Below are 20,789 nucleotides of genomic sequence, written 5' to 3'. Positions count from 1 at the left end.
ACTTGTGGCTTTGACACTCTTCGGGACGTTGGGGTAGAATATGTGCACCTTCTTCAGCAAGTGGGTAACACCGTATACTGGAGCCACTTTGACAGCTTGACACATGGGTTCTTGCAGGAAGAGGAGATGAAGACTACGAAGTTGGTTGGAATGGATTGGCCGAGAAATAAATATTTGGATGTCCTATCTCCCTGAAGCTAGTTGAATGAGATTGGGTATATTGTCTGTTCTCTCAAAGCACACTAGTCTCTTGAATAACCCGCTATATCACTCATCTTTTGACCCAGTCCTTGAACCTCGGCCATCTCTTCTTCTTACCTTGACTCGTTGTCTTGTTTGTATGTAAACTCTGCTGGACAGTTGCCGCGTCTTGGCTGGAAGCTTCAACGCTCGGGACAGTAATGGATGTCGTCTTACTCACGATTGAGCCAGTTGTTGAAGCCTGTTGGGTCTGCTCGCCGCTGGTTGTCGATGCAGCACCGTCATCATCTGCCTGTTTCGGTGCCGATCTCTCTCCAGTTCTTAGTCCCAGAACAGTGTGACCGAAGATCACAGCCCCTTCAGGGTCAAGAGATCCTAATTGTACAGGCTTCAAGCCATGCGGTATAGTACGGGACCACCATCTTTTGGTAAGGAGTTGGACAGGGTTGTGATTGCACTCTGCCCCAGCAGTTTGGGCATCATTGCTACCTTGCCTCTTGAGACACTTGCAATGCAGAGATGCTTCTTTGGCAGTTACCCAAGTAATCTTCTTAGTCAGTTCACCTCCAATGAGGCCGGGCTCCATCCTAAGGAGACGTTTCTCATGGAGCATCTGCATTGTTGATATGGAAGCAGCAAGATAGTCTTTTCCTGCTGGAACCGATCTCCAGCTTGGGCAGATCAAATCAGGTTCATCGGCGCCTATAAGATCTCCAAATCCCCGCCCGAAGAGGGCGGTTATGCCAATAGTCGGTATCAAATCGATCCATCCGTGTCCCCATGAGTTGAGATGCTGAATACGCGGGTAAATAGGAACTGAGGGATCAATGATATCCACGATGTCGAAACCGACAACATCCCGACGTGGGTCCAAGGTCTGAGAGATCTTGATACCGTCTTGAGATGCCGCCTGGGCTTGTCGATCAATCAACTTCTCTATCGAGTGAAGAATTGTCTTTACTCGCTCTTCGAAGGTCGAATACTTGGTAACAGGTACACCATTCGGGTCGATGTGCTTGTTGACAATGTAAACATTTAATGCCCTGTTTTCCCAACTCTTTAAAGTCTGAAGTGCCGCTTGGCGACTTCCAACACCTGGCCAGTGGTCTTTAAGCTTGCTGGGATCATAGACCCAGTCGTAGGCTGATTCGGGATCATTGATATCTAGGTGAAGTGAAATGCGGACGAGATGGAGCAGGGCAGAAGCACCGTCGACAAGCCATGCACGACGTTCTTCAGCATCGTAGAAAACGACTGGTTGAAGTTTGACCCAATTAAGAAAACTTGGGTAGTCTTTCTCTCTTTGGAGCCAAAAGGGTTGCTCCTTTTGTTAACGTCGAGCATGAGACCAGCAGTAACAGGACTTCCACCTTCTATGTATAGCTTGTCTACGACAATGGATGCTGATGCCTTCGGTAGACCGCCAGGTTTGATCATGTGATTGGCAGTAGAATGTCCTGTTCCTTTGAGTCAGTAATCGGATATTTGGTATAATGACAAACTCATGAAGAAGTTTTGGCTCACCACAGAAGTCTGTTGCTTTAGTACACCATCCAACAATGTGACGTTTGCCTTCAATACACCGAAGGGACATTTCGTCAGAAGGTCTGATATCAATATGATCGAGCCTCGGGTCGAGGTATGAGATTCTCTCCTCAGGCTTTTCACTGACGAGGAGATGCCATACCATGACATCAGCAGTTACTTGTGTAGCGACCATCAACATGTTGAATCCTTTTATTACCAGTCTCTTGTCCCACTGGACAACCTCGGAAGATCCCACTATAGATGCTGCATATCGCAAAGGCACCTCGAGGCCAGACTTTGGCATTGAGCGTCGTAGTATTGGGTAGCCACGCACTATGCTCAGAGAGCCAAACAACCGTTCCCAGCAGAAGCCTTGGCTTGGGTTATAGGCGGTTGCGGGGCGTGTGGAGAAAGAAAAGGAGCAGTTTCCCATAACGGCAGTGGTCCTTCCACTGTTGTTCTTAAAGGCTGTGGCGGAGACATCGGTAACGCATGGCCTGATCGACACAAAGTCGGTGTGCTTTTGAAAGGCCGAAGCCAACCAAGCAATCTGTTCACCTACCTCAGAAACAGCGTAGTAGCCGCCCCTGGCTGAGATTTCGTATCGAACACTTCTGTTATGGCCTTGGTGTACGGTACCCATTAGAAGACAAAGATTGGAATAATTCCCACGAGTGGTGCCAGGCAGGCTTTGTCCAAATGCCAGATCGAGCACTTCTTAGAGACACACCATCAAATTGACTAAAAAACCTTTCTTGGTCTGAGAGTAGGTCTTGTAACAGGGAAATAATGGCACCGCCAGACTGGGGCCATGTTTGGTCCATATATTCTGCAACACTTGTAGCTTGCGCTTCGTCCCATTTGCCTGTCAAGCAAAGGATGTTGGGCAAGGCTTTGTCAAAGGAGGAAGAGATCCCGGAGTGTTTCATTATTCCAATCACATCCAATGTCACAGAGTATGTCATTTCGAAAGCGATGGATGCTTTCTTTCTGCTCATTTTGTGGTGCGGAATGCATTCTTTCAACTTATTTCTGATCGTGGTGCCGATCCTATCCATCAGGCTAGGCTCTTCGGAAGATAGCCGACTTTGCTGGCTGATCTTTGTCAAAAGCCATCGGTAAGCCTCGGATCCTTGGATGAACCGTCTGTACTGGGGCATTTGTGAAAGATCGTTCGGTTCTCCAGATTTGACGTCATTTATCCAGTCGACGATCATTTCTTCGGCCTTTTTGAAAGGGACTGTGAAAGTTTCTTCTCCATTCTCTGCCTCCGAGTCCCCGAGACTCTGGCCAGACACGCTCTCAGCTTCTTCAAATGCGGGTACTTGGAAGTCGAGGAGGTCGACAATATTCCTGCCAATAGCCATGAATCGCGAAAATATTAATATTCAAAGCCATAATGTGCTTACCTCCTCTTTCTGTGGATTATGACAGAAGTCTCAAGTTGAAATGGGTTTATTGACTCCTCATGCAGCTTCCACGCAAAGTCTCTGAGCGTTTGGTCGAGAAACCCTTGCCCAACGTCTTTGAGAGTTGTTCCGTCGGTAGCCGCTCTCACATCCTCAGCGAGTTGATCTATGAAGGCCTGGAAGTATTGCAATTTGGGGTCATCAGAGAGCGTGTCAAAAGAATACGTTGTAGCTGTATCGAATTCAGCGCTATTTTCGGAATTGTGAGGAGACCACTGATTCTGCTCGTCTTTGTGATGACTTGATGATGTATTCTCCACTTCTTCCGCTTGGCATTCTGTTGTCTGCAGAGAGGCCAAGACCCCCTTTGGACTTCGGGGCTTATGCGGCAGAGAAGTAGGAACAGTCGAAGGACGTGTCCCATGACTCTGGACTGTGAAGTCAAAAGTTGATGAATGTGGGCTATTCGTGATGACCTCGCTTTGCACACTACCATACTCGTGAGGGCTCTGGGTCTTAGTAGAACCAGGGTCGTGAGGGTAGCTGTCCGCTGGCCCTGCATCCTTCATCGGACGGAGGTGGCCCATGGCCTGCCGATCACCAAAGAGATCCAAAGTTGCAAGATCAATAGTCGGATGATCCAATAGCTGATCTTGCGCTATAGGCTCTTGGAGAGAGATGTGAGAAGCGAGATCTGAGAACGACATTGCTGGTCCATGGACAGAGCCATCCGAAAGCGTGACGCTAAACATCAACGTGAAGTCATTCTCGTAGACCTGCTCATTTCCAGATACTGCCGATACAAGCTGCACAAGGAGCTTCTGCTTCTGCGACTCGCAGATGACCTGGTATTCTCCAAGTTCCTCGAATGATACCATCCGAACATGAGAGGGTGCAATCGGCATAGTAATGAACTTTTTTAATATTCGAACGGCCCCTCGATGACTGTAATTTGGTGGCATGTAGAGCAGGGGAGTTCCCTCCCCACGAGCGAAAACGATGTCATAACCTGATCCCTTTAAGTTCACCACGTAGCCACTGTCAACAGTGACTTGAGCCGTGATAAGACGCTTTAGCAGCCGTGATAGTGTATTTCTCACGGCATGGTCGTTGTCGAGAATCAGGATACGGATACCGCTTTGACTATCGCAACAAATTAATCTTGTGCATCTAAGCACTGGGGTGCCCTCACCTATTTGCTTGCGGATCGCTGGGACCTCTCTTTACATCATCATCACCAGAATCATCAGACAAACCCCGTCTGTAAGCGAATGAATCTATTGGTGCCGATTTGTAAGAGGGTCTGTTTTGGTTGATGAGAAAATTCCGTCCTGAGTTGAAGAGAGTTGCGCGCTCCTCCTCATTGACGCTTTGAGCAGAGCTGAAGGATGTGAACGAGCTCAGTGACTCTGCCCCAGTCGGCCCGTCTGACGAAAAAAGGGAATGTTCTCTGTCTCCTTTTGATTCATCGTATTGGTTGACTCCAAGTATATTAGTATTGTTTTTAGCCAGAAACTCTCGGTCCAATTGAGACCAATCGGCGGCATAAAATACCGACTTCTGCGATGGAATCAACTCGCTGTAAGTCCATGCGCGACTCGCCCACCGACTCTTGTGAGCTTCAGATGAAAATATTTCTTTATCGTCATCCTTGATATTTGCATTGGGTATCTCGCTAATATATAGCAAACGGACCCCTGCATTCAAAAACATGAAGTGAAGCTTTTTCATGGTCTCGTTCTTCTCGATCGCGTCTTCTGCGTTGATACAGACATTGTCCGCCCAAAGCCACTCGTAGCCCTGAGCAATGGCGGCCAGACAAGCGTTGATGATCTTGAAATATCCAGGTTTTGAAGTGTGCTTGCTTAAATCTTCAAAGTCTTTGAAGGTCAGCTCGTGTTCGGGCGCATACCAGCAATAAGAGAGGACCGCGTATGGGGGATAGGCAGATGCGTCATCAAATTGATGTAGTTTCAAGGTCTCGGTGTTGAGGAATCTCATGGCTGATTGAGGTGCTCCTCGAGGAGTTGGCAAGGTGTGGAGATGGCTGTCGATGGCTTAGGCTGTATGGGCTTTGGTGGTGTTGTTGCTGAGCGGGATAGCCGACCTCATCATCTGTTCAAGGCTTGACGATAAGACAGAAGGAAACAAAGCTAACAGGAAAGGTCATCTTTGCGATAATTACGAAGCGGGGTAAGCAGACATGCACAGCCTGATTTTGCGAATGCTTGAAGTTGGTGGTTGGTTGGAATTTCAGCCGCACTTTGAGATTTCTGGGCATGGGTTGAAGCAGCCTGAATCGAGGCGAGGCATATTGGAAATTTACGAGACAAGACCATAGACAGCTCCCATTTGACCAAAGTGTATTAATGAAATAAGATAGCTGACGACTGAATTTACACTACTCCATGCGGCCGACATACAGCCCTTGCATGAATCGACCATTGCCATACATCTCCTCCATTTCCGCATACCACTCATCATTGTCCGAATCTTGCAGAAATCCCTCAAATGCTGCGTCGTCTGTACTCGGGTTAATCAAACATTGTACAATATGCTTCATCTGAATTGCTCTCACCATCTGAATCACTAACCCACTCACAAGGGTTCTCGGCCACTATTCTCTCCTGGTTGTCCGGAAGTAAGAGTTTGGGACGATCCAGGGCGTGAGGGTCTTGTGCTTCCTTGATTGCCTTTTCGCTTACGGAGCCGCCGCTTCGCTCGATTGAGATCAGAGGACGGAATGTGACGGAGACGATGTAGTAGTCGAGTTTGTTGGGTTCCGTTTCATCTCGAGTCCAGCGTTGACCGTGCCAAGTGCTTGAACCGCTCCAACGACTTACTTTGCGGTTGGCATTTGATGTATCTGCGTAGAGAACAACACCATCGGGCCGTTTGAAGAACCATGCGTCGACCATCTGCTTGGCGATCTTGTCGACCTGATCCTTCTTCCGATCGAGGGACTCCAATTCAATGCAGAATTGAGTCGTACTGGGAGTCAGCACTTGACAAACACCCTCGATCCAGTTTCCCTCAAAGTGAAGGGGCTCGTCATCCTCCCAATACCACCAATCAGTGTGACGAATGGTGAGCGTCATGGTGCGGGGAGCCAGATGGGGCGTACGTAGGATGTCTTGCAGACCGTTATCTTCGAGTCTGTACATCTGAGCAAAGACTCTCAGTCTCTCGATCTCGACATTGTCTGTGCCTAGAGATTTGGAGATCTTTGCGAGCATGGGGCCCAGAGGTGGAGGAGCTTTGTGAGGTGGAGGAGCACGATCTTCACCTGTAGCCCATTCTGTGTGCTCTCGTAGGAGAAATGGCTTGAACCAAGTTTCGCGGTAGATGGCGCGACATGTCCGAAGAAGTCTGGTATCGGTTGATTGAGCTGCTAGATAGGAAGGGCGAGTGTAGCATGTGTTTTCTCTGAACTTTTTGGTTGGTGTTGGGTCCGGGTGATCCGTGAGGACATAAGAGAAGATACTGTCTCTGACTTCTCCTGGAAGCTTGGTAAAGAGAGGGCTTTCATCTTGGGGGATTGGGGCCTTGGAGAGGATATCTTGACGAAGTAGCGTCGCCATTCTGGTTGATGGATAGAAGCCTAAGGATTGAAAGAGTAAGGCGGGCTTATCTCATAGCTAAGTTGCGTATTTATCGCATTCCCCAAGTTAGGCAACCGTGCGGGGCAGACCTGGGCTACCCAGTCAGCCAAGATAATGAGGCTATGTTGCCTAAGCCAATAGACATTTCTCGGCTGAGCCAACAGTGTCGGTATGGTTACAACGAATAAGAACTATCTGCGGCTCAGCCTGCATGCGACAAACTGAAACACTCCCCTCAATCCACTCCACGTGGGTCGACATTCACGGTAACAAGGGCCAAGTATTCGGAACATCATCTATTCAGAAATCCCCGAGATATATAGGCTACGTTATTCATCTATCATTCCACATTTAGTATCCATAAAGGTTGACCTGCTCAGAGGTGGAAGCGCGGATGCGGCGGTTCTCGCGGATCAAGAGGACGCGAATGGCCCAAGCGCAGGCAATTGAGCACAGAGCAAAGCCAGCAGAGGCACCGAAACCAATTCCATATCGAGGAGAGTCACTCTTGGGCCAGAGGTAAGCACCATAGATATAACCGATCTATGCCAATGTCAGTATGAGTGCCGAAACAAGAGAGCTGGGCATCTTACCTGTCCACCGACGTTGGTCATTGCCAGGACAACAGCCTTCTTCTCCTTGGTCTGCGATAGAGTAGAAGAAGCCCATCCGATGATGACAGAGTTGACAGCATAGGCACCCATGGGGAAGATGAAGCAGGCGACATAGCGAGCAGCAGTGTTGAGAGTGCAGGCAGCCAGAACGAAACCAGCAACGGCAATAGATAGTCCAGCGGTGATGTGCCAGGTACGCTCATGCATGCGTCCAGAGTTCCAACCGAAGAGGATACCAGCTGCACCAGCGAAGATGAAGGGAGGGCAGGTCATGACGAGGGTAATGGTAGTGTTGAAGCCGAGAGTCTTGATGACACTATGACACTGTTAGCGTGGACACGAAAAGCAAGCTAGGATCACTCACGTAGGGAAGAAGGAGTTGAAAGAGCATGCAGAAAGATGGAAGTTCTGCATGAGGCAGAAAAGCCATGTTCGCTTATCAGCGCAAGCCTGCTTCAAGCCCTCCCAGGCTGAACCGCCCTCCTCAGAGTCATAGGCCTTGTCCTTCTCCATGCGCTCGTGAGCAAGCTGCTTCTCGCGCTCGTTGAGCCAGCGGGTGGTGAGGGGAGTGTTGGGAAGCATGAAGAAGCCGACGATGGCGACAAGAGCAGTAGCAGCACCCTCGATGATGAAGAGCCTATAACTGTTAGATGGTTCTGAAGATAGAAGCGAGGAACTCACCATCGCCATCCTGCAAGACCGGCCTTTCCATCCAAACCTGCAAAGATACCAGCGGCAATGAGACCCGAGAAACCAGTGGCGAGAATCTGAGCGCAGTAAAGCACTGCAATACGAGCCGCGACCTCTGTCTAACATTAGTATCTTGCATACTTCTCAACAGTGAGAAACTGACCTTTGCGGGTGTAGAAGATGGAGAGCATGTAAGTGGCACCGGGATAGAAAGGAGCCTCAGTGATACCTAGGAAGAATCGGCAAGCGACCAATCCACCATAGTTCTTCACAAGAGCAGTGCAAGCAGAGACAGCAGCCCAAACCAGCATCCAAGCGCTCATGTAAATACCAGGCTTGACCTTGGTGATCAACATGTTGCTGGGAACCTGCATAAGAACATAACCAACAAACAAGCTAAAATCATCAGCATTATTCCCAAAAATTGACAGTCGCGTCAACATACATCGAAACAGTCGTGTTGAACTCGGTACCAGTCATGTTGAGATCCTCCTCCAAATTATTTAATCGTGCTTGAGCGATGGCATTTCGATCGACGTAGTTGAGGAAGTACATGACACAAAGACAAGGCTGTAAAATGTCAGCAACCCAGCCAAGCATTGGCGCGAAGATCACTCACCATGATCCAGAGATCAAGCTTCTTGACTAGGCGGATCTCTTCGGGGTCTGTCTTCTTGGCAGTACCCGTCCAATCTCGCTCCTCCACCTGCGAAGGCTTCTCATCCTCAAGAATGCTATTAACATGCGCGAACTCGGGCGCCTCACGCTTCTGGTCAGTAGTGGTAGCCATTATTGTTCTTGTTCTTGTTGTGTTGGTGAGTTTGGCGTGAAGAAGAAAATTTTCGTAGAGGTCCAGGCTCTCTATATTTATGGGTTCTGGACGGTGATCTTCGTGGGGGGCGGGGAATAAACCTGGGGAAATGGTGGTAAACCTGGGGTAAATGGCCTCCGGAGACAGAAGTAGAGGCCGGAGGAAGGAAAAGGTTACTTTCAAGGTTAATTTGGGAGGGGAGAGTGACGCTAATGACAACTGTGTAGTGTCTCATTTGGTGCTGCATGGGGTTATGGCTGTGGAGATGGTGAGTGAGACTGGGGGAACCATTAGATTTGATGGGATGACCGATGCGACTCTAGATCCAGTCAAGAATGAAGAGATGGTCATAGCGATTATTGCATGCCAATACGCGCATCCAACCCGAGAAAACGGTAATTGTTAAAGCCTTTGTGTATGATTTCTCTGTTATCAATCTGGCTTCAATCTCATTGCCATCATTACTGTCCGCTGTGCATGAACTCCAAATTTGCAGATCCGCGCTACGAGTCATGTAATTTTTACGCATAAAGTATGCTTAATCCAGCCCTGGATCATCCTCTCAATCACACCACCATTACTTCCTACCTCCGAGGACAAATCTCATCGGCGCTACGAAACGGCACCTCTCCGTCACAGATCTAACTCAAGATGAGATAAGAGACAAACAGCTTCCCGGAGTCTACTTTTTGCGCCGCGAATTTGCTCTCACAGCAAAGCTATCACGCAAAATGGTTCGGACACTGATGAAGCTCCGATGGTTCACGTGTCGCGCTACGTGCCGGAAAAGGGTCGAGACTCCAAGAGATAAAACGCCAGGCTTGGCTAGATCTCTTGGGGTTGTTTATCTGGAGATTTCTTGGCTGCAGGGAAATAATGGGGTCCTGGGGTAGATTGGGTGATATTTATAAGCGGTACTTTGTTTTCTGAAGCCGATGGTTGAGAGATGAATGCATGGGTTTATTTGTTGAGGCTGCTCCACGATGTCAGCACTCAATCTTTGTGCCCTGTGAAAACTCAATTGACCAGCCGGCACCAGTTTTGAGCCGCCAGTGTTCGCACATGCCAAATGCCTGCCCTAATCGAAGAATAGAGAAATGTTTGTTATCTCTTACGTTTCTGTCAAAATGGGAGGCTTTGGAGTCATAGCAAAGCTTGGCAAGCACCAGTCACGGCATCACGACCCGGCCTGGCGAGACCGGAAAAAGATTACCGAAAATGCTAACAGACTCAACGAAGCCTGGGCTACCAGTTGTGATATAAAAGAATAGAGATTCCATCTGATATCTATCTATAGTTCATCAGACACGCACATAATAATACAAGCTTAAAACCAGACGCAAGATGCTGTCTCGTGGGCTTTTCAGTGGCAGGCTTTTCCGTATTTGCGCAACCTCGCATAATTGTACGGCAGCGGTGCCAGGAAACCCGCTGCAATCGATACCAGAGCAGCAAGCCAGAATGACGGATCGTCAAGAGCAACTTGGCCACCCGTCAAATAGTAATCCACTGCATTTTCAGCTGCTTCCATGGTCAACATGGAGATCAGACTCATGCCAACCGCTGTCCTCATCGCCGTAAGCCAAGTCAATCCGTCACGGCCGATGCGTAGCATTACCGTCTCCAGAAGAATGGACGTTGAAACACCAGAGGCCACTGCTTTATTAGTTTTGCTTCTGTTGAAGTTGATTGGCTACTAACTTGAGATTGGCATCACTATTCCCATACTGAGCCCGGGATAATAGGCCTGGAGAAACCACATGGCCGCGAAATCGCCGACTGTACACCCGATGAGGCATCGCGTAGTGTTGACAGAAGCCCTCTTCCAAGCCGACTTCAAGGTCCAAAAGTCGCGGGATGTTATAGATGGTGGCGTCGATGGTTGTGAGGCGTTCTTTTTGCTACAGCATTGGCTGCTGGTCCGGTGTTTTTGCAGGCTGATACTGACTGAGGGGACGTTGGTCGCGGTGGTGTGACGCGATTGCGGGATCGCGAAGAAGCCCGTGCGGCGCGCGCAAAGTCGACTGGTGCTTATAAATCCATTCATATTTTCCTTGTTACATATGCGACGGATGATGCGAATTGAGAAGAGGCACGAATTGTTCTTGGCCTGACGGGGCTGTTGTTTTGTTCGCCACGCCGCGAAATTGACTCAGTCCCACTTAAAATGTTCACTCACCAACAAGAATTATCGAAGCTTACAGGCAATCTATCACTCAGTGAGACGAGATAAATGAGCGTATAGCTCTGAACCACAGATTATAGGATAAAGAATTCATTAAATGGGATTAAGTAGCTGGTTGGGGATGCTCTCAGGAAATTATGTCTGTTTCCGGACACGCTGCAATATGCCCAGGCCACGTTCATATAAGTCATCAGGATGGAGACCAGTCAACATTGATAACGAATCTGGGGCCTGTATCTAAAACCGTGCATTTATGTTAAAGTTGCAGGCTTTTATGGCATCAAACTGACTCATAGCCTCACGGAGACCCTGTATGGAGGCCATTGACAAGATGACGGAACAGGCAGCCCATACCGCGATTCTTGTTAGCTAGACACAGGTAGGCTGGTGAGTAAGATGCCATCTGAATCAATCTCAGTTCATTTCAATTTATTTTAGGGTGTGTCTCGATCAGAAGGGAGAATACTCAATTGTTATAATCTGGTTTGATCGTATAGGCAAGCCTCAGATGAAAATCATCAGCCCAAAGCGTACCTTGGCGGAGCCGATAGCGGAACAAACACCACTACAAGCTTGATTTGTCATCGGGTCAAACTTCAACTTTGTCACGATCATGCATTTACTCCTTGGACTGTAAATAGTTTCACCGTTGATTTGTAATCTGTGTCACACTCATATTGATCTTTCTCTTCAAATTCCTATACTCAGAAGCATTTCTCGTACTCTCCAAAGCCACAAAACTACGAGACGAGCCAACAATGGAGGGCAGGAAGATTGTGATTTCGGGTGCGGGCCGTGGCCTTGGCCGTGCTTTGGCCATTGTCGCTGCTTCTCAGGGGGCTACTCCGATTTTGCTGGGAAGATCGCAAAGCGCATTGCAAGAAGTCAGTGAGACGATTAAGAGGGACAGCGGCGCAACGGCATACCCTATTGTCTGTGATCTTTCGGACCCTACTTCCGTGGCTCAAGCAGCGAAGGAGATAGTCGAATCACATCCTGATATCGATATCTTGGTCAACAATGGAGCCCATTTCACTGAAGGCAGCTTCGACAAGCAAACCGATGATCAGATCCTATCGGTCGTGAATTCAGCAGTCACAGGCACCATGATTTTGACACGGCAGCTTCTGCCGTTATTGAAACAACGACCCCGAGCAGACATTCATAACGTGGTCTCCATGTCTGGCCTTCAGTACGCAAGGCTCACGGGCGCTTCACTTCCCTTCAGAGCGGCAAAGGCTGCTCAGGACGGTTTCACCCAGGGATTGGTGGAGGAACTGAAAAGTACATCTGTACGCGTCACTTCGGTCTATCCTGGGTTGATAGAGGATGTATCGCCTACCAGTGCCGAATGGCAGAAGCTGCGTGGTTCTAATGAGGGCATAACGAATAAAAACGTCGTTGATACAATCATCTACATACTGTCGGCGCCACCAAACGTGTCATTACGCTCTATCGTTATCGAGCGGACTCTATCAGACTTTCTGATTTGATCAAGAGTACAGATATCGAGAAGTAGCAAGTCTAGTAGCTTCAGAGTGACTTGCGGCAGGGATAAAAGTGATAGTTGTGAGTGTGACTTGTTCAAGATTGTGTCATTTTCGGAAGAAGTCACTACCAATTGATTTACCATTCACCCTTGCATTAGAAGTTCTTGATATCTTATAGATAAAATTTTGATGTAGCAACTCTAAACTACTGACAATCCCTGAAAGGGCTCTGATGCGCTTGCAATGTCAACCCTCTTCTCCCACGGCTTCCGTCCCTTCTCGTTTCAAGACCAGACTTCGTTGATATGCCCAGAGTCGGTATCGAGGAAGAACCAGACCTACGGCTAGTTCTGGAATTTTCGTCACCTAGCTGAGAAAGGAGATCTTTTTCCAGCTCATTACAAACCCTTGATGGATCTTGAATCTTGAATGCCTTGAAGAATAATGCGGTGACCCTGTCCCACTTGTATCCAAGAATGAGAGCCAGACTAGATACTGCCAGAGTAAATGGTACTGCAGATGACCAAAATACCCTCTGAACTCTGTCTAACTCGCGGACATCTGTAGTGTTCATCCCAAAGAAACTAGTAACAAAAGAGCTGCACATCATCAGATCAGTTGGCACATTCATTTCTGACGCAAAATACTCAGAGGGGAAGAAAGAACAACGTGACGAAAGTAAACACTCTGATAGCCTTTCCATGACCCTCGCCGAGTACCTCTATCATCTGCTTCATGTCATGTCTTGTGGCGGTCAAAATCCTCTGTAATATCTCGAGTGTCTTTCCATCTTCAACCAGACTTTGTATGTGCGTGTCCAAGTGCCTCTTTTCCAGAGCATACATATCCTTGCGGTGTTTCAGATCTACCCGATCTGTAGTGTCTTTTGGGAAGAATTGTGCGCTCAGAACCTGATTATAGGCCTTGACCGTCCGTGTTTGAACTTCGAAAATGATACTCAAAGCCTCCATTTCCTCTTCTAGAGCAGAGATTTCAAGAAATCTGCGACGTCTTGGGTCTCGCACTGCAGCGAACCGGAGAGCCGTAGATTTGTTGATTGATAGATGGGGTGGGCATGGAGATTCCGTAGTAGCGTCACAAGTAGAAACTACAGGCCTATTGGTGAGATAGTGAGCCGATCTATATCGTCTGGGTCTCCTTAGCCATCATCACGTCTCGTCTGGCGTCCTCAAGCTGGCACTTCAACTTCGATTCGACGTTGTGAGCTCGAACGCATAAAGCAACTCCCTGCCGTAGCTGGTACCCATTAGATCGCTTGAGATTCTTCACACGCCCACAATTCATAGCCGAGAGTTTTTTTCGCGGTGACAGATTCATAGCAAGATACGAGGCTTCTGGGGACGCGTGTTTCTTTGCCACTGGCAGACAGGTTAATCTTTTTGTTCTTTCTCGAACTTCAGTCAAGGTATCGATGAGTCTGGATGCGACAGACATGATCTTGTCCTTTGGGTCGAAACTCAAAGGCTGCCACTTAACCCATCCTACGAACGGGCCATTGAGTATGGGCCGATCTACAGGGATGCAATGGATGTGATATCTGTGCAAATGACACAAAGCGCCAGATAGAGAAGAATACACTGTATCTTTGTTGCAATAATCACATCCGTGGGGTGGCAATGTTTTCAGGTATAGGCATGTAAACCCAGAACCCGGAGTTGGAAGTTCCTTCGAACTCACGAAAGAGTATTGCTGACGGAATTTATTTGATCGTAGTGATGAAAGATATCTCTGCTGCATAACGTCATCAGCAAGTCATCATTCAGAGTAAGGATATGCAAAGGCTTACACGCATGATCAAATCCATGTCGCCCCAATAAGCACTTATAGCTGGGAAAAGGAACCAATCGGCTGGTGGAAGAAAGAGATCAAAATGTTCTCCGAAAGTGTCAATAGAGTGGTAAGAATTTCAGACTCGGGGTTTCTGTGCATGCGGTTTGAGCTGAGAGGTTGCTGATAAGGAAGGACGTCTTTCACTTCCTGCGTTAGTGGGTATACACACTCGCCTGGAGGAACCGAGCACCTGCGACCAGAAGGAATGACCGACTCGCTGGTCAAAAGACAGAAGCAAGATACGCCCCAACGAGAATACACGACTGACGGATGTTATGCTCTCTCATGCCAGATAGTATACCACGCCCCTCCCGACGGGATATTTCGATATCACTGGGGCAGATGCGTTCCTCGCAGTGACCGGATTCCCGAGACGGCAAAGACTACACAGTGGCGACAAGAGCGCCAGGACGAAGATTTGCCCCATATCCCCGCACGAAACCTATTAGAGGACCACTCAGGTCGAGCACTTCCATCGACTGACCAAGGTATCCCGGCTTGTCTCACGGGATTGGTGCATGTAAAATAACTCCCGAGCAATATAACAAAAGAGGACCATTTATCAGGTCAATGCGGTACCTGTTAGCCCGCTGGTCATACTTTATCTTTAACGGATATGTACGGTATACCTGATGAACCACGAGCCGACCTCAAAGGTCGGATAAGAGGTCGAAAGGAAGCTCTCGATGCAGCTGCTGTTAACAGCATGAGAGCCAAGCTTGTAGCACTTGGTTTGCATAGAGCACTCCCATCACGTAATGAGAGTCCACATAACTCCCTCCTTAGAATAAGTTGCACTGGGAACTCGACCAGACTGCTTTCATTCTGGAAAAGGGGGGCTGCTTTGCAATAGGACAATCAATTTTGACTGCTTCTCATACGGAGGAGGTGGAATCCCTGCCGGTAGGGAACTAGCTGCTCTGGCGGAATCACGAGCCCTTGTGATGGTTGACGAGAATCATGGTGCCGACGAACCGATCCCTGATATCTTTGAAACATTAGATGAAATGCTTCGACAGAGAGGTAATCTTGACGAGGCTGTTGACGTAGCGACATTGATGTGGAAGATGATACGAAAGACATACGACCAAGGGATCAACCCATCTTCTATGCACCACGAGCCAGGTCCAACCCAGTCCGAGAGGGGCCAAACGGATGTGGACAACCACTTGCCCTACTTTGATATTAACCCATTCGAATGTCATTTCAGGTCTGGAACCCGAGATAGTTCTCTATCCGCCCATCGAAGGGAGGATACTTTGTCGAGCATGCGTGCGACAGTTTCAGACGTCCACGGTGAGCCGACAGCCGACAGCCGTTTGACGGTTTTGACATCCCTGTCAAGGATTTGCCACCTGCTAGTCAAAGCACCATCCTCAACGCTCTCCATCGAGCCAGAGACGTTCGGTGTATGCCAGGCTTCGCAAACGAGCAAGCTATCATCGCCACATATGACGGCAAGAAGTTGGGCATTCGGAAGGAGACCAAGTGACCGTGGATAACAACGGATCTTGGTTTCGACGCATTTGGAAATTAATCTCCCAAGGGGAATGAGAGACCTATGGCCCTTTGCGCATCCTTCAAAAGAAGGTGCGCGCGTACCAACTCCTGGGTACCGTAAGATCACGCCAAAGACATGAAGCGGAGACTTGTCGTTGTCCTACCACCCATTCGGGGCCGCATCAAGTATCTCTATGTCGACATCTCGGCCATTAACTGCCAGCCGGTATTTAGTAACCGCAGGGACGACGGTCAGAATAAAGGGTACCAGGATGGTTCTTCCCAGCTTCAACTTCAAGTCGGAGCCCTCGCAGGCCCTTGCGGGTTCAAGTACGATTCTCTCAGAGGGATGCCTTATCCCCAGCAACCTCGCTCAAATCGAGAAGTACTTTGGAGGCAGAACAAGGGAGTTTAGATACAAACTTGATCTGGAGGAAAAGCCGGTTCGGCAGCACCACCCAGGCTGTTAATACCTTCCCCCCAGAGTTCTCCAACATACAAGTATCGAAGGCGGCAGCCTCGAAATAGCCAACTTCTACGTCTTCGATAGGTCCGACACCCATTAGACAATATCTTTCATCCCTCTTGGTGCCTTCTGCGTCCCCACCGAGTTGATCCTTCGGTTGAAGGCGCTGCTCATTGCTAACCCGATAGACCCTATCTCCATCAACCTCAGTATTCAAGCGGCAAGCCTGTACCTACAAGTTAAGGCGTCTATGAATCTCGATGATGAAGGTTGTGCATGTGGTACACGGGGAGTTTTGAACACCCAACTTCAAAGTCTTCATCCTAAATCTTACAACTCTCATCCTGAACTTTCCAAAGCCATCACAAGCTTTTCTAAGCCCATCATCAATTTACCTAGAGCGATTTGAGTAATTGGTCTGCTGCCTGACGTGTTTTTTTAAGATCTGTGATCCAGAGTTGATACGGCTGGGAGATTATTATCACCACGCAAAACTTAGCTCTCTTACTACATCGGCCAACCAATTTCGGATGTCTCCCTTATTTTGTGGTCATTGCCTCTGGGCCGAGGTCATGATCCGACATCAAACAAGCTGCTCTTCTCACAAAAAGGCCTGCTTCAATCTTTTTCCTCCTCTCCTCATACCAATTTCTATAGTCGTCTTGCCCCTCTCTCGCTTCCTCACGATGTTCTTCCTCAAGTGGTGGAGGTAAAATGCCTGGCAAAGGCTTGTACCATTGTTCTTTCGGCGTGTTGGTCCCATTAACCCCGCGGAATACCTTTACGGCTTCCTCGTTGTATGGGAAGCGATCAAGCATTGCTTTGACGAGAGGTGGCGGGAAAGGAACGGCATCAACAACGTCGCGATCAGCGGTGAGGGATCGATAGATTCCGTCTCGGCCAAGATGGCTTATGCCCATGCCCGTTGGGTCACGTTTCATGGTCGCCAAGATATGTTCGAGTTCTTTTTGGGCGGGATCTAGATCTTCATATTCCACGCGCCTGCTTCCAGGTGGCAAGGTGCATTCCGTAGCAGTATTGTTGTTTTTGTCAGTTTGTTCAGCCATGATGGTGCTACGCATAAAGACACTGGGTTCGATATCGGTTCTTTGCATTGCACTTTTGACTTCATGCTGCCTTTATACAAGAGCTGTTGGATGAGTCGTCGTAATAGCGCTTACTTCTTGGTCAACATGTGATAGATCCTTCATTCTAGACTCTGGTCTCTTCAAGGGTCTTGGTAGATCATTGCCTTAGTCACTCCTCGCGGGTTGAAAATGACGACACTCGACATTCGATATCGGATCACTTATTGCCGTGTTGTTCGAAAGAGGTTGAAAACCAACAGCCACGCACATGAACATCGCGTGAGAATGATGAACGGCAACGACTTTTCGTGAGTCCCTGGATACTTCAAAGTCTCTGGACCGAAGTATTATTAGTCAGTATGCTTTCGGATTTTCAGCTAGGACCAAAAGCCGGCAGCCGACCAACTGATAACCGTTTCCAAAACGGGATTGTTCTCTTTGGAGGATAGCGGTACCCCAAATTGAGCAATTCCATCACTCCGCAAACCCCTCACGGGCTTTCTTTCTTCGGAACCGTTTATCCTATTAGTATGGAGTTCGAAAGTGGTACGATGTCGGAGTAAGCACTAATTCTTCCTAACTGCGGAGTTACCTATTTAGTAACGACTTAGCCAGTGCGAATATCTCGTAATCCTCAACCTTAAACCACGTTGTCAGGAAGATTTTAAGCTTCACTAGATAATGTCTCCGATGTCGATCTCTTCGGGAGACGCCGTGAATTGAGTTTGATTGGACAAAGATCTTGAGATCTGACGCCAGCGTCATGAATCATAGCCACATTGTCAAGTTTGCTACGCTACTCAGGTCTTCTTAGCTGAATTGGTTTCGCAGTGAAAGGTTCAGAGATCGTCAGCCCTGGAAGGGTGAGTGCGTTAACTGGCCAATAATTGTTTGAGTTGACAAAAGTTCATCTTCAGGAATGACATCAATACCTCGGTTAACGCTCATAACGGCTTCAGATCATCGTGCATTAGAATTTAAGTTACAGTTATGATGTATATCCTGCTGAGGGTATGTGACTGCTCCTACTGTCCCGCATCACATCTCATTGATTAGTCGGACTCCACGTGAACCACCTGACGATCGAGTCAGATCAGTAAAGTCAGTCAGCCCATGCGCAGCGGCACAAACTTTATTCAAAACGGGTCGCCCTGTGGTGGCAACCTAATAACGGTTGAGATAATCCATCATCGACGGCTTCTTCATACGCTGAGGGGGAGGGGGGACTTGAGTGTCAGGGCCCGGGCTTTTCCAACTGGCAGCGCTGATGAGACGAGGACCAAACTTGATGGCTGTCCGCTTCGCAACATCGAGTGCAATTGGTCCAAGTTTTTGAACTACATCCTTCATGAAATCGAAAATGCCTGTGACGTCGCCATCTCCGTCGACAGGCCTGAACCGGTCTAGCCTTTCGCGGGGGAGGGACATTACGGCTTGAAGAGCCGCATCTGCTAAGACAGCACGCTTGATCAAGATCCTGGTTGCATCCTCGTTTGCGCTAGAGGTAGATGACTCAATGGAGAGCTCCTCCCGGTCAAGTCTCCCCAGGCCTGAGAGCGCCGCAGAGGCGGGCTTGGACGTAAGAGGCTTGGACTCAGAGGCCGCAGTAATGAGCACGGGGCCAAGCCATTGGGCAACGTCTCTTCCTCCCTCAAGTTGTCGAGTTGGACCCAGTATACCTTGAATAAAGGCAGCTCCTCCGTTCATCGCAGCACTCTCTGTGATGTCGACCTCCAGGCGACGACGATCACGGAAATATGGTCCCTTGGAGTCTTCGGTCTCTGGAGCAACTTGGTTTGAAAGTTCCACGCTGCATTGAGCTAAGATAGGAGTGATAGCAGGAGCGAGAGTGTCAGCCTTTGGTGCACCAGCTTTCCAAAATTGTCCCATCTTGTTGATCACCTCTGTCACATACTCGTCGTGCTCAGAAGCAAGCACTGCCTGCAAAGCAGCTTCAGCGAGTACCGCACGTTCAGCGGGACCATGTGCTACGATATCAGTGCTCTGAGAAAGCGCGCTCTCTGTGAGTGACCCAAGCAGAGTTCCGGCTACTGCACTAAGATGACCACCGATGGAACCGAGGAAAGGAGAAGCAACGGGGAAGGCATCTCTTCCCACATGGGCTACACTTTTCAGGGTGTCGAAGAAGCTTTCTTCGTCGAATCTTGGGGTTTCAAACGCTCTGCCGGGGTAGCCTTTGCTGAGACCGTAAGGCTCATTCATGCTTGTCTGGCAGGAATTAGAGATGTCAGAAATGAAGGCACAGCTACTCACTGTTCGGTCTTGAGTTTGAACTACTTGGACCCTGCCAATATCGCCGAAAATCGTCCTCTTGTCAAACAAACTGATCAAATCGTCATAATTGTTACCATGAGGGTTTCCAATCGTAGTGCCTGAGTTACTGTCAAAGCCACCGCCACCATAGCTATGAGTTCCAATTGCATGGAGTCGCCCATTAGAGTTGCGTAAGACTGGGGCGCCAGATTGTCCTGATAAACTGTCAGCATTGATTCGAGAATTGCCAGTTGTGGAACAACCGCACCTGCGAAAGTTGAGATAGAATACTCGACCATATGGTGAGGACTCTCTCCAATGTTATAGTCGCTCCTGGCAAACTCCTCGTACATCTGAGCTCCTTGTTCATCCTCCAAGGTTTGATCGCCTGGATATCCGACGACACCAAGGTATGTGCCATCGCCCGCCTCTGGGGTCTTCACGTAGCTAAAGATGCGCAAGTTGCCCGTGAAAGGTCGATCAAGCTGAATAAAAGCAACGTCCTTCGTACGGTTGCTCGAACCCTCAATCCATTCAACAGGGGTCACAACTTTGGCGCCGTATCGCGCCTGAACCTGAGGTGACCCGACAGATTGTTTGCCATTATAACCAATGTAGCACTTGATCTGATCAGCTGGGCCAAGCTTGCGTCCCCAGTCGTGGACAACATGACCGGCGGTAACGAGGAGGTCTGGACGAATAAGCCATCCGCTTCCCATCATCCAAGTTTGACGCCCTCGGTCTTGGAATCGGGACTGAATCTTCACAATGGCTGCAAATCCCCAATCAGTCTTTCAGCAATATCTTCTCTTCAGTAGCAACGTACAGCGATATTTTCCCCCTTCTTGGATATCACGGGAGTCAACCAGTTGGCGCAAGTCTTCGCCGATAATGGACTCTGAGCTTCCCTTGCTTCCATCGTCTGGAAGGATGGCAGACTCAGCGGGCTTACTAGACGTAGGAAGCGAAAGCGTCCAGGCAGCGGCACGACTGGGCCCCGGAAAAGCCATGTTCAACGTATTGAAGGATTGCAGTGAGGCCGTGTTGTCGCGACAAGATTCGGGGTCCAAGTTAGAATAAG

At 48.7% G+C, this 20,789-nt stretch overlaps 8 protein-coding genes across 9 annotated transcripts; 2 read left to right on the top strand and 6 right to left on the bottom strand.

The window, feature by feature from the left end:
- Positions 1–271: 271 nt before the first annotated feature.
- On the bottom strand, positions 272–5,138 carry FOIG_10236 (uncharacterized protein; the record flags this gene model as incomplete). The annotated part of the gene is made up of 6 exons (XM_031210556.1): positions 272–1,522; positions 1,594–1,658; positions 1,726–2,315; positions 2,368–3,081; positions 3,138–4,280; positions 4,330–5,138. 6 exons carry the CDS (start codon positions 5,136–5,138, stop codon positions 272–274), a joined length of 4,572 nt encoding a protein of 1,523 aa, XP_031060034.1.
- A 345-nt stretch (positions 5,139–5,483) lies between these two features.
- FOIG_10235 (uncharacterized protein) lies at positions 5,484–6,807 on the bottom strand. Of its 2 annotated transcripts, XM_031210555.1 has the most exons (3): positions 6,346–6,734; positions 5,716–6,285; positions 5,484–5,660 (listed from the first exon to the last, which is right to left on the bottom strand). In XM_031210555.1, exons 1-3 carry the CDS (start codon positions 6,716–6,718, stop codon positions 5,539–5,541), a joined length of 1,065 nt encoding a protein of 354 aa, XP_031060033.1. In that variant the 5' UTR covers positions 6,719–6,734; the 3' UTR covers positions 5,484–5,538. The 2 variants fall into 2 exon arrangements, with proteins under 2 accessions (XP_031060033.1, XP_031060032.1); XM_031210554.1 differs by having other exon boundaries at positions 5,716–6,807.
- A 213-nt stretch (positions 6,808–7,020) lies between these two features.
- On the bottom strand, positions 7,021–8,946 carry FOIG_10234 (uncharacterized protein). The gene is made up of 7 exons (XM_031210553.1): positions 8,663–8,946; positions 8,489–8,613; positions 8,207–8,439; positions 8,035–8,158; positions 7,718–7,990; positions 7,333–7,669; positions 7,021–7,282 (listed from the first exon to the last, which is right to left on the bottom strand). Exons 1-7 carry the CDS (start codon positions 8,831–8,833, stop codon positions 7,091–7,093), a joined length of 1,455 nt encoding a protein of 484 aa, XP_031060031.1. The 5' UTR covers positions 8,834–8,946; the 3' UTR covers positions 7,021–7,090.
- A 1,117-nt stretch (positions 8,947–10,063) lies between these two features.
- On the bottom strand, positions 10,064–10,987 carry FOIG_10233 (uncharacterized protein). The gene is made up of 2 exons (XM_031210552.1): positions 10,556–10,987; positions 10,064–10,510 (listed from the first exon to the last, which is right to left on the bottom strand). Exons 1-2 carry the CDS (start codon positions 10,899–10,901, stop codon positions 10,218–10,220), a joined length of 639 nt encoding a protein of 212 aa, XP_031060030.1. The 5' UTR covers positions 10,902–10,987; the 3' UTR covers positions 10,064–10,217.
- Positions 10,988–11,573: 586 nt separating this feature from the next.
- FOIG_10232 (uncharacterized protein) lies at positions 11,574–12,740 on the top strand. Its single transcript, XM_031210551.1, has one exon. The coding sequence runs from the start codon at positions 11,798–11,800 to the stop codon at positions 12,530–12,532; it is 735 nt and encodes a 244-aa protein (XP_031060029.1). The 5' UTR covers positions 11,574–11,797; the 3' UTR covers positions 12,533–12,740.
- A 2,584-nt stretch (positions 12,741–15,324) lies between these two features.
- Positions 15,325–15,872, top strand: FOIG_10231 (uncharacterized protein; the record flags this gene model as incomplete). The annotated part of the gene is made up of 2 exons (XM_031210550.1): positions 15,325–15,669; positions 15,726–15,872. 2 exons carry the CDS (start codon positions 15,325–15,327, stop codon positions 15,870–15,872), a joined length of 492 nt encoding a protein of 163 aa, XP_031060028.1.
- Positions 15,873–16,077: 205 nt separating this feature from the next.
- FOIG_10230 (uncharacterized protein) lies at positions 16,078–17,712 on the bottom strand. The gene has a single exon (XM_031210549.1). It carries the CDS (start codon positions 17,459–17,461, stop codon positions 16,886–16,888), a length of 576 nt encoding a protein of 191 aa, XP_031060027.1. The 5' UTR covers positions 17,462–17,712; the 3' UTR covers positions 16,078–16,885.
- An 834-nt stretch (positions 17,713–18,546) lies between these two features.
- Positions 18,547–20,718, bottom strand: FOIG_10229 (uncharacterized protein; the record flags this gene model as incomplete). Its single annotated transcript, XM_031210548.1, has 4 exons — positions 18,547–19,663; positions 19,709–19,923; positions 19,977–20,480; positions 20,535–20,718. The coding sequence occupies 4 exons, from the start codon at positions 20,716–20,718 to the stop codon at positions 18,599–18,601; spliced, it is 1,968 nt and encodes a 655-aa protein (XP_031060026.1). The 3' UTR covers positions 18,547–18,598.
- Positions 20,719–20,789: the final 71 nt, after the last annotated feature.

Source organism: Fusarium odoratissimum, assembly GCF_000260195.1.
Source record: "Fusarium odoratissimum NRRL 54006 unplaced genomic scaffold supercont1.17, whole genome shotgun sequence".
Classification (NCBI taxonomy): Eukaryota; Fungi; Ascomycota; class Sordariomycetes; order Hypocreales; family Nectriaceae; genus Fusarium; species Fusarium odoratissimum.
The sequence above is the reverse complement of the archived record's forward strand: the minus strand, read 5'-3'. Positions and strand labels throughout refer to the sequence as shown.

What these genes read in the sequence shown, in the direction of transcription:
- FOIG_10235 (XM_031210554.1), bottom strand. Translation starts at nt 6,718, where the DNA reads ATGGCGACGCTACTTCGTCAAGATATCCTCTCCAAGGCCCCAATCCCC. An exon ending in GTGGGTTAGTGATTCAGATG is followed by an intron (nt 5,661 to 5,715) that starts GTGAGAGCAATT and finishes ACCCGAGTACAG; the next exon opens with ACGACGCAGCATTTGAGGGA.
- FOIG_10234 (XM_031210553.1), bottom strand. Translation starts at nt 8,833, where the DNA reads ATGGCTACCACTACTGACCAGAAGCGTGAGGCGCCCGAGTTCGCGCAT. An exon ending in AGCTTGATCTCTGGATCATG is followed by an intron (nt 8,614 to 8,662) that starts GTGAGTGATCTT and finishes GACATTTTACAG; the next exon opens with CCTTGTCTTTGTGTCATGTA. An exon ending in TGACCAACGTCGGTGGACAG is followed by an intron (nt 7,283 to 7,332) that starts GTAAGATGCCCA and finishes ACATTGGCATAG; the next exon opens with ATCGGTTATATCTATGGTGC.
- FOIG_10233 (XM_031210552.1), bottom strand. Translation starts at nt 10,901, where the DNA reads ATGAATGGATTTATAAGCACCAGTCGACTTTGCGCGCGCCGCACGGGC. An exon ending in AATAGTGATGCCAATCTCAA is followed by an intron (nt 10,511 to 10,555) that starts GTTAGTAGCCAA and finishes CTAATAAAGCAG; the next exon opens with TGGCCTCTGGTGTTTCAACG.
- FOIG_10232 (XM_031210551.1), top strand. Translation starts at nt 11,798, where the DNA reads ATGGAGGGCAGGAAGATTGTGATTTCGGGTGCGGGCCGTGGCCTTGGC.
- FOIG_10230 (XM_031210549.1), bottom strand. Translation starts at nt 17,461, where the DNA reads ATGCAAAGAACCGATATCGAACCCAGTGTCTTTATGCGTAGCACCATC.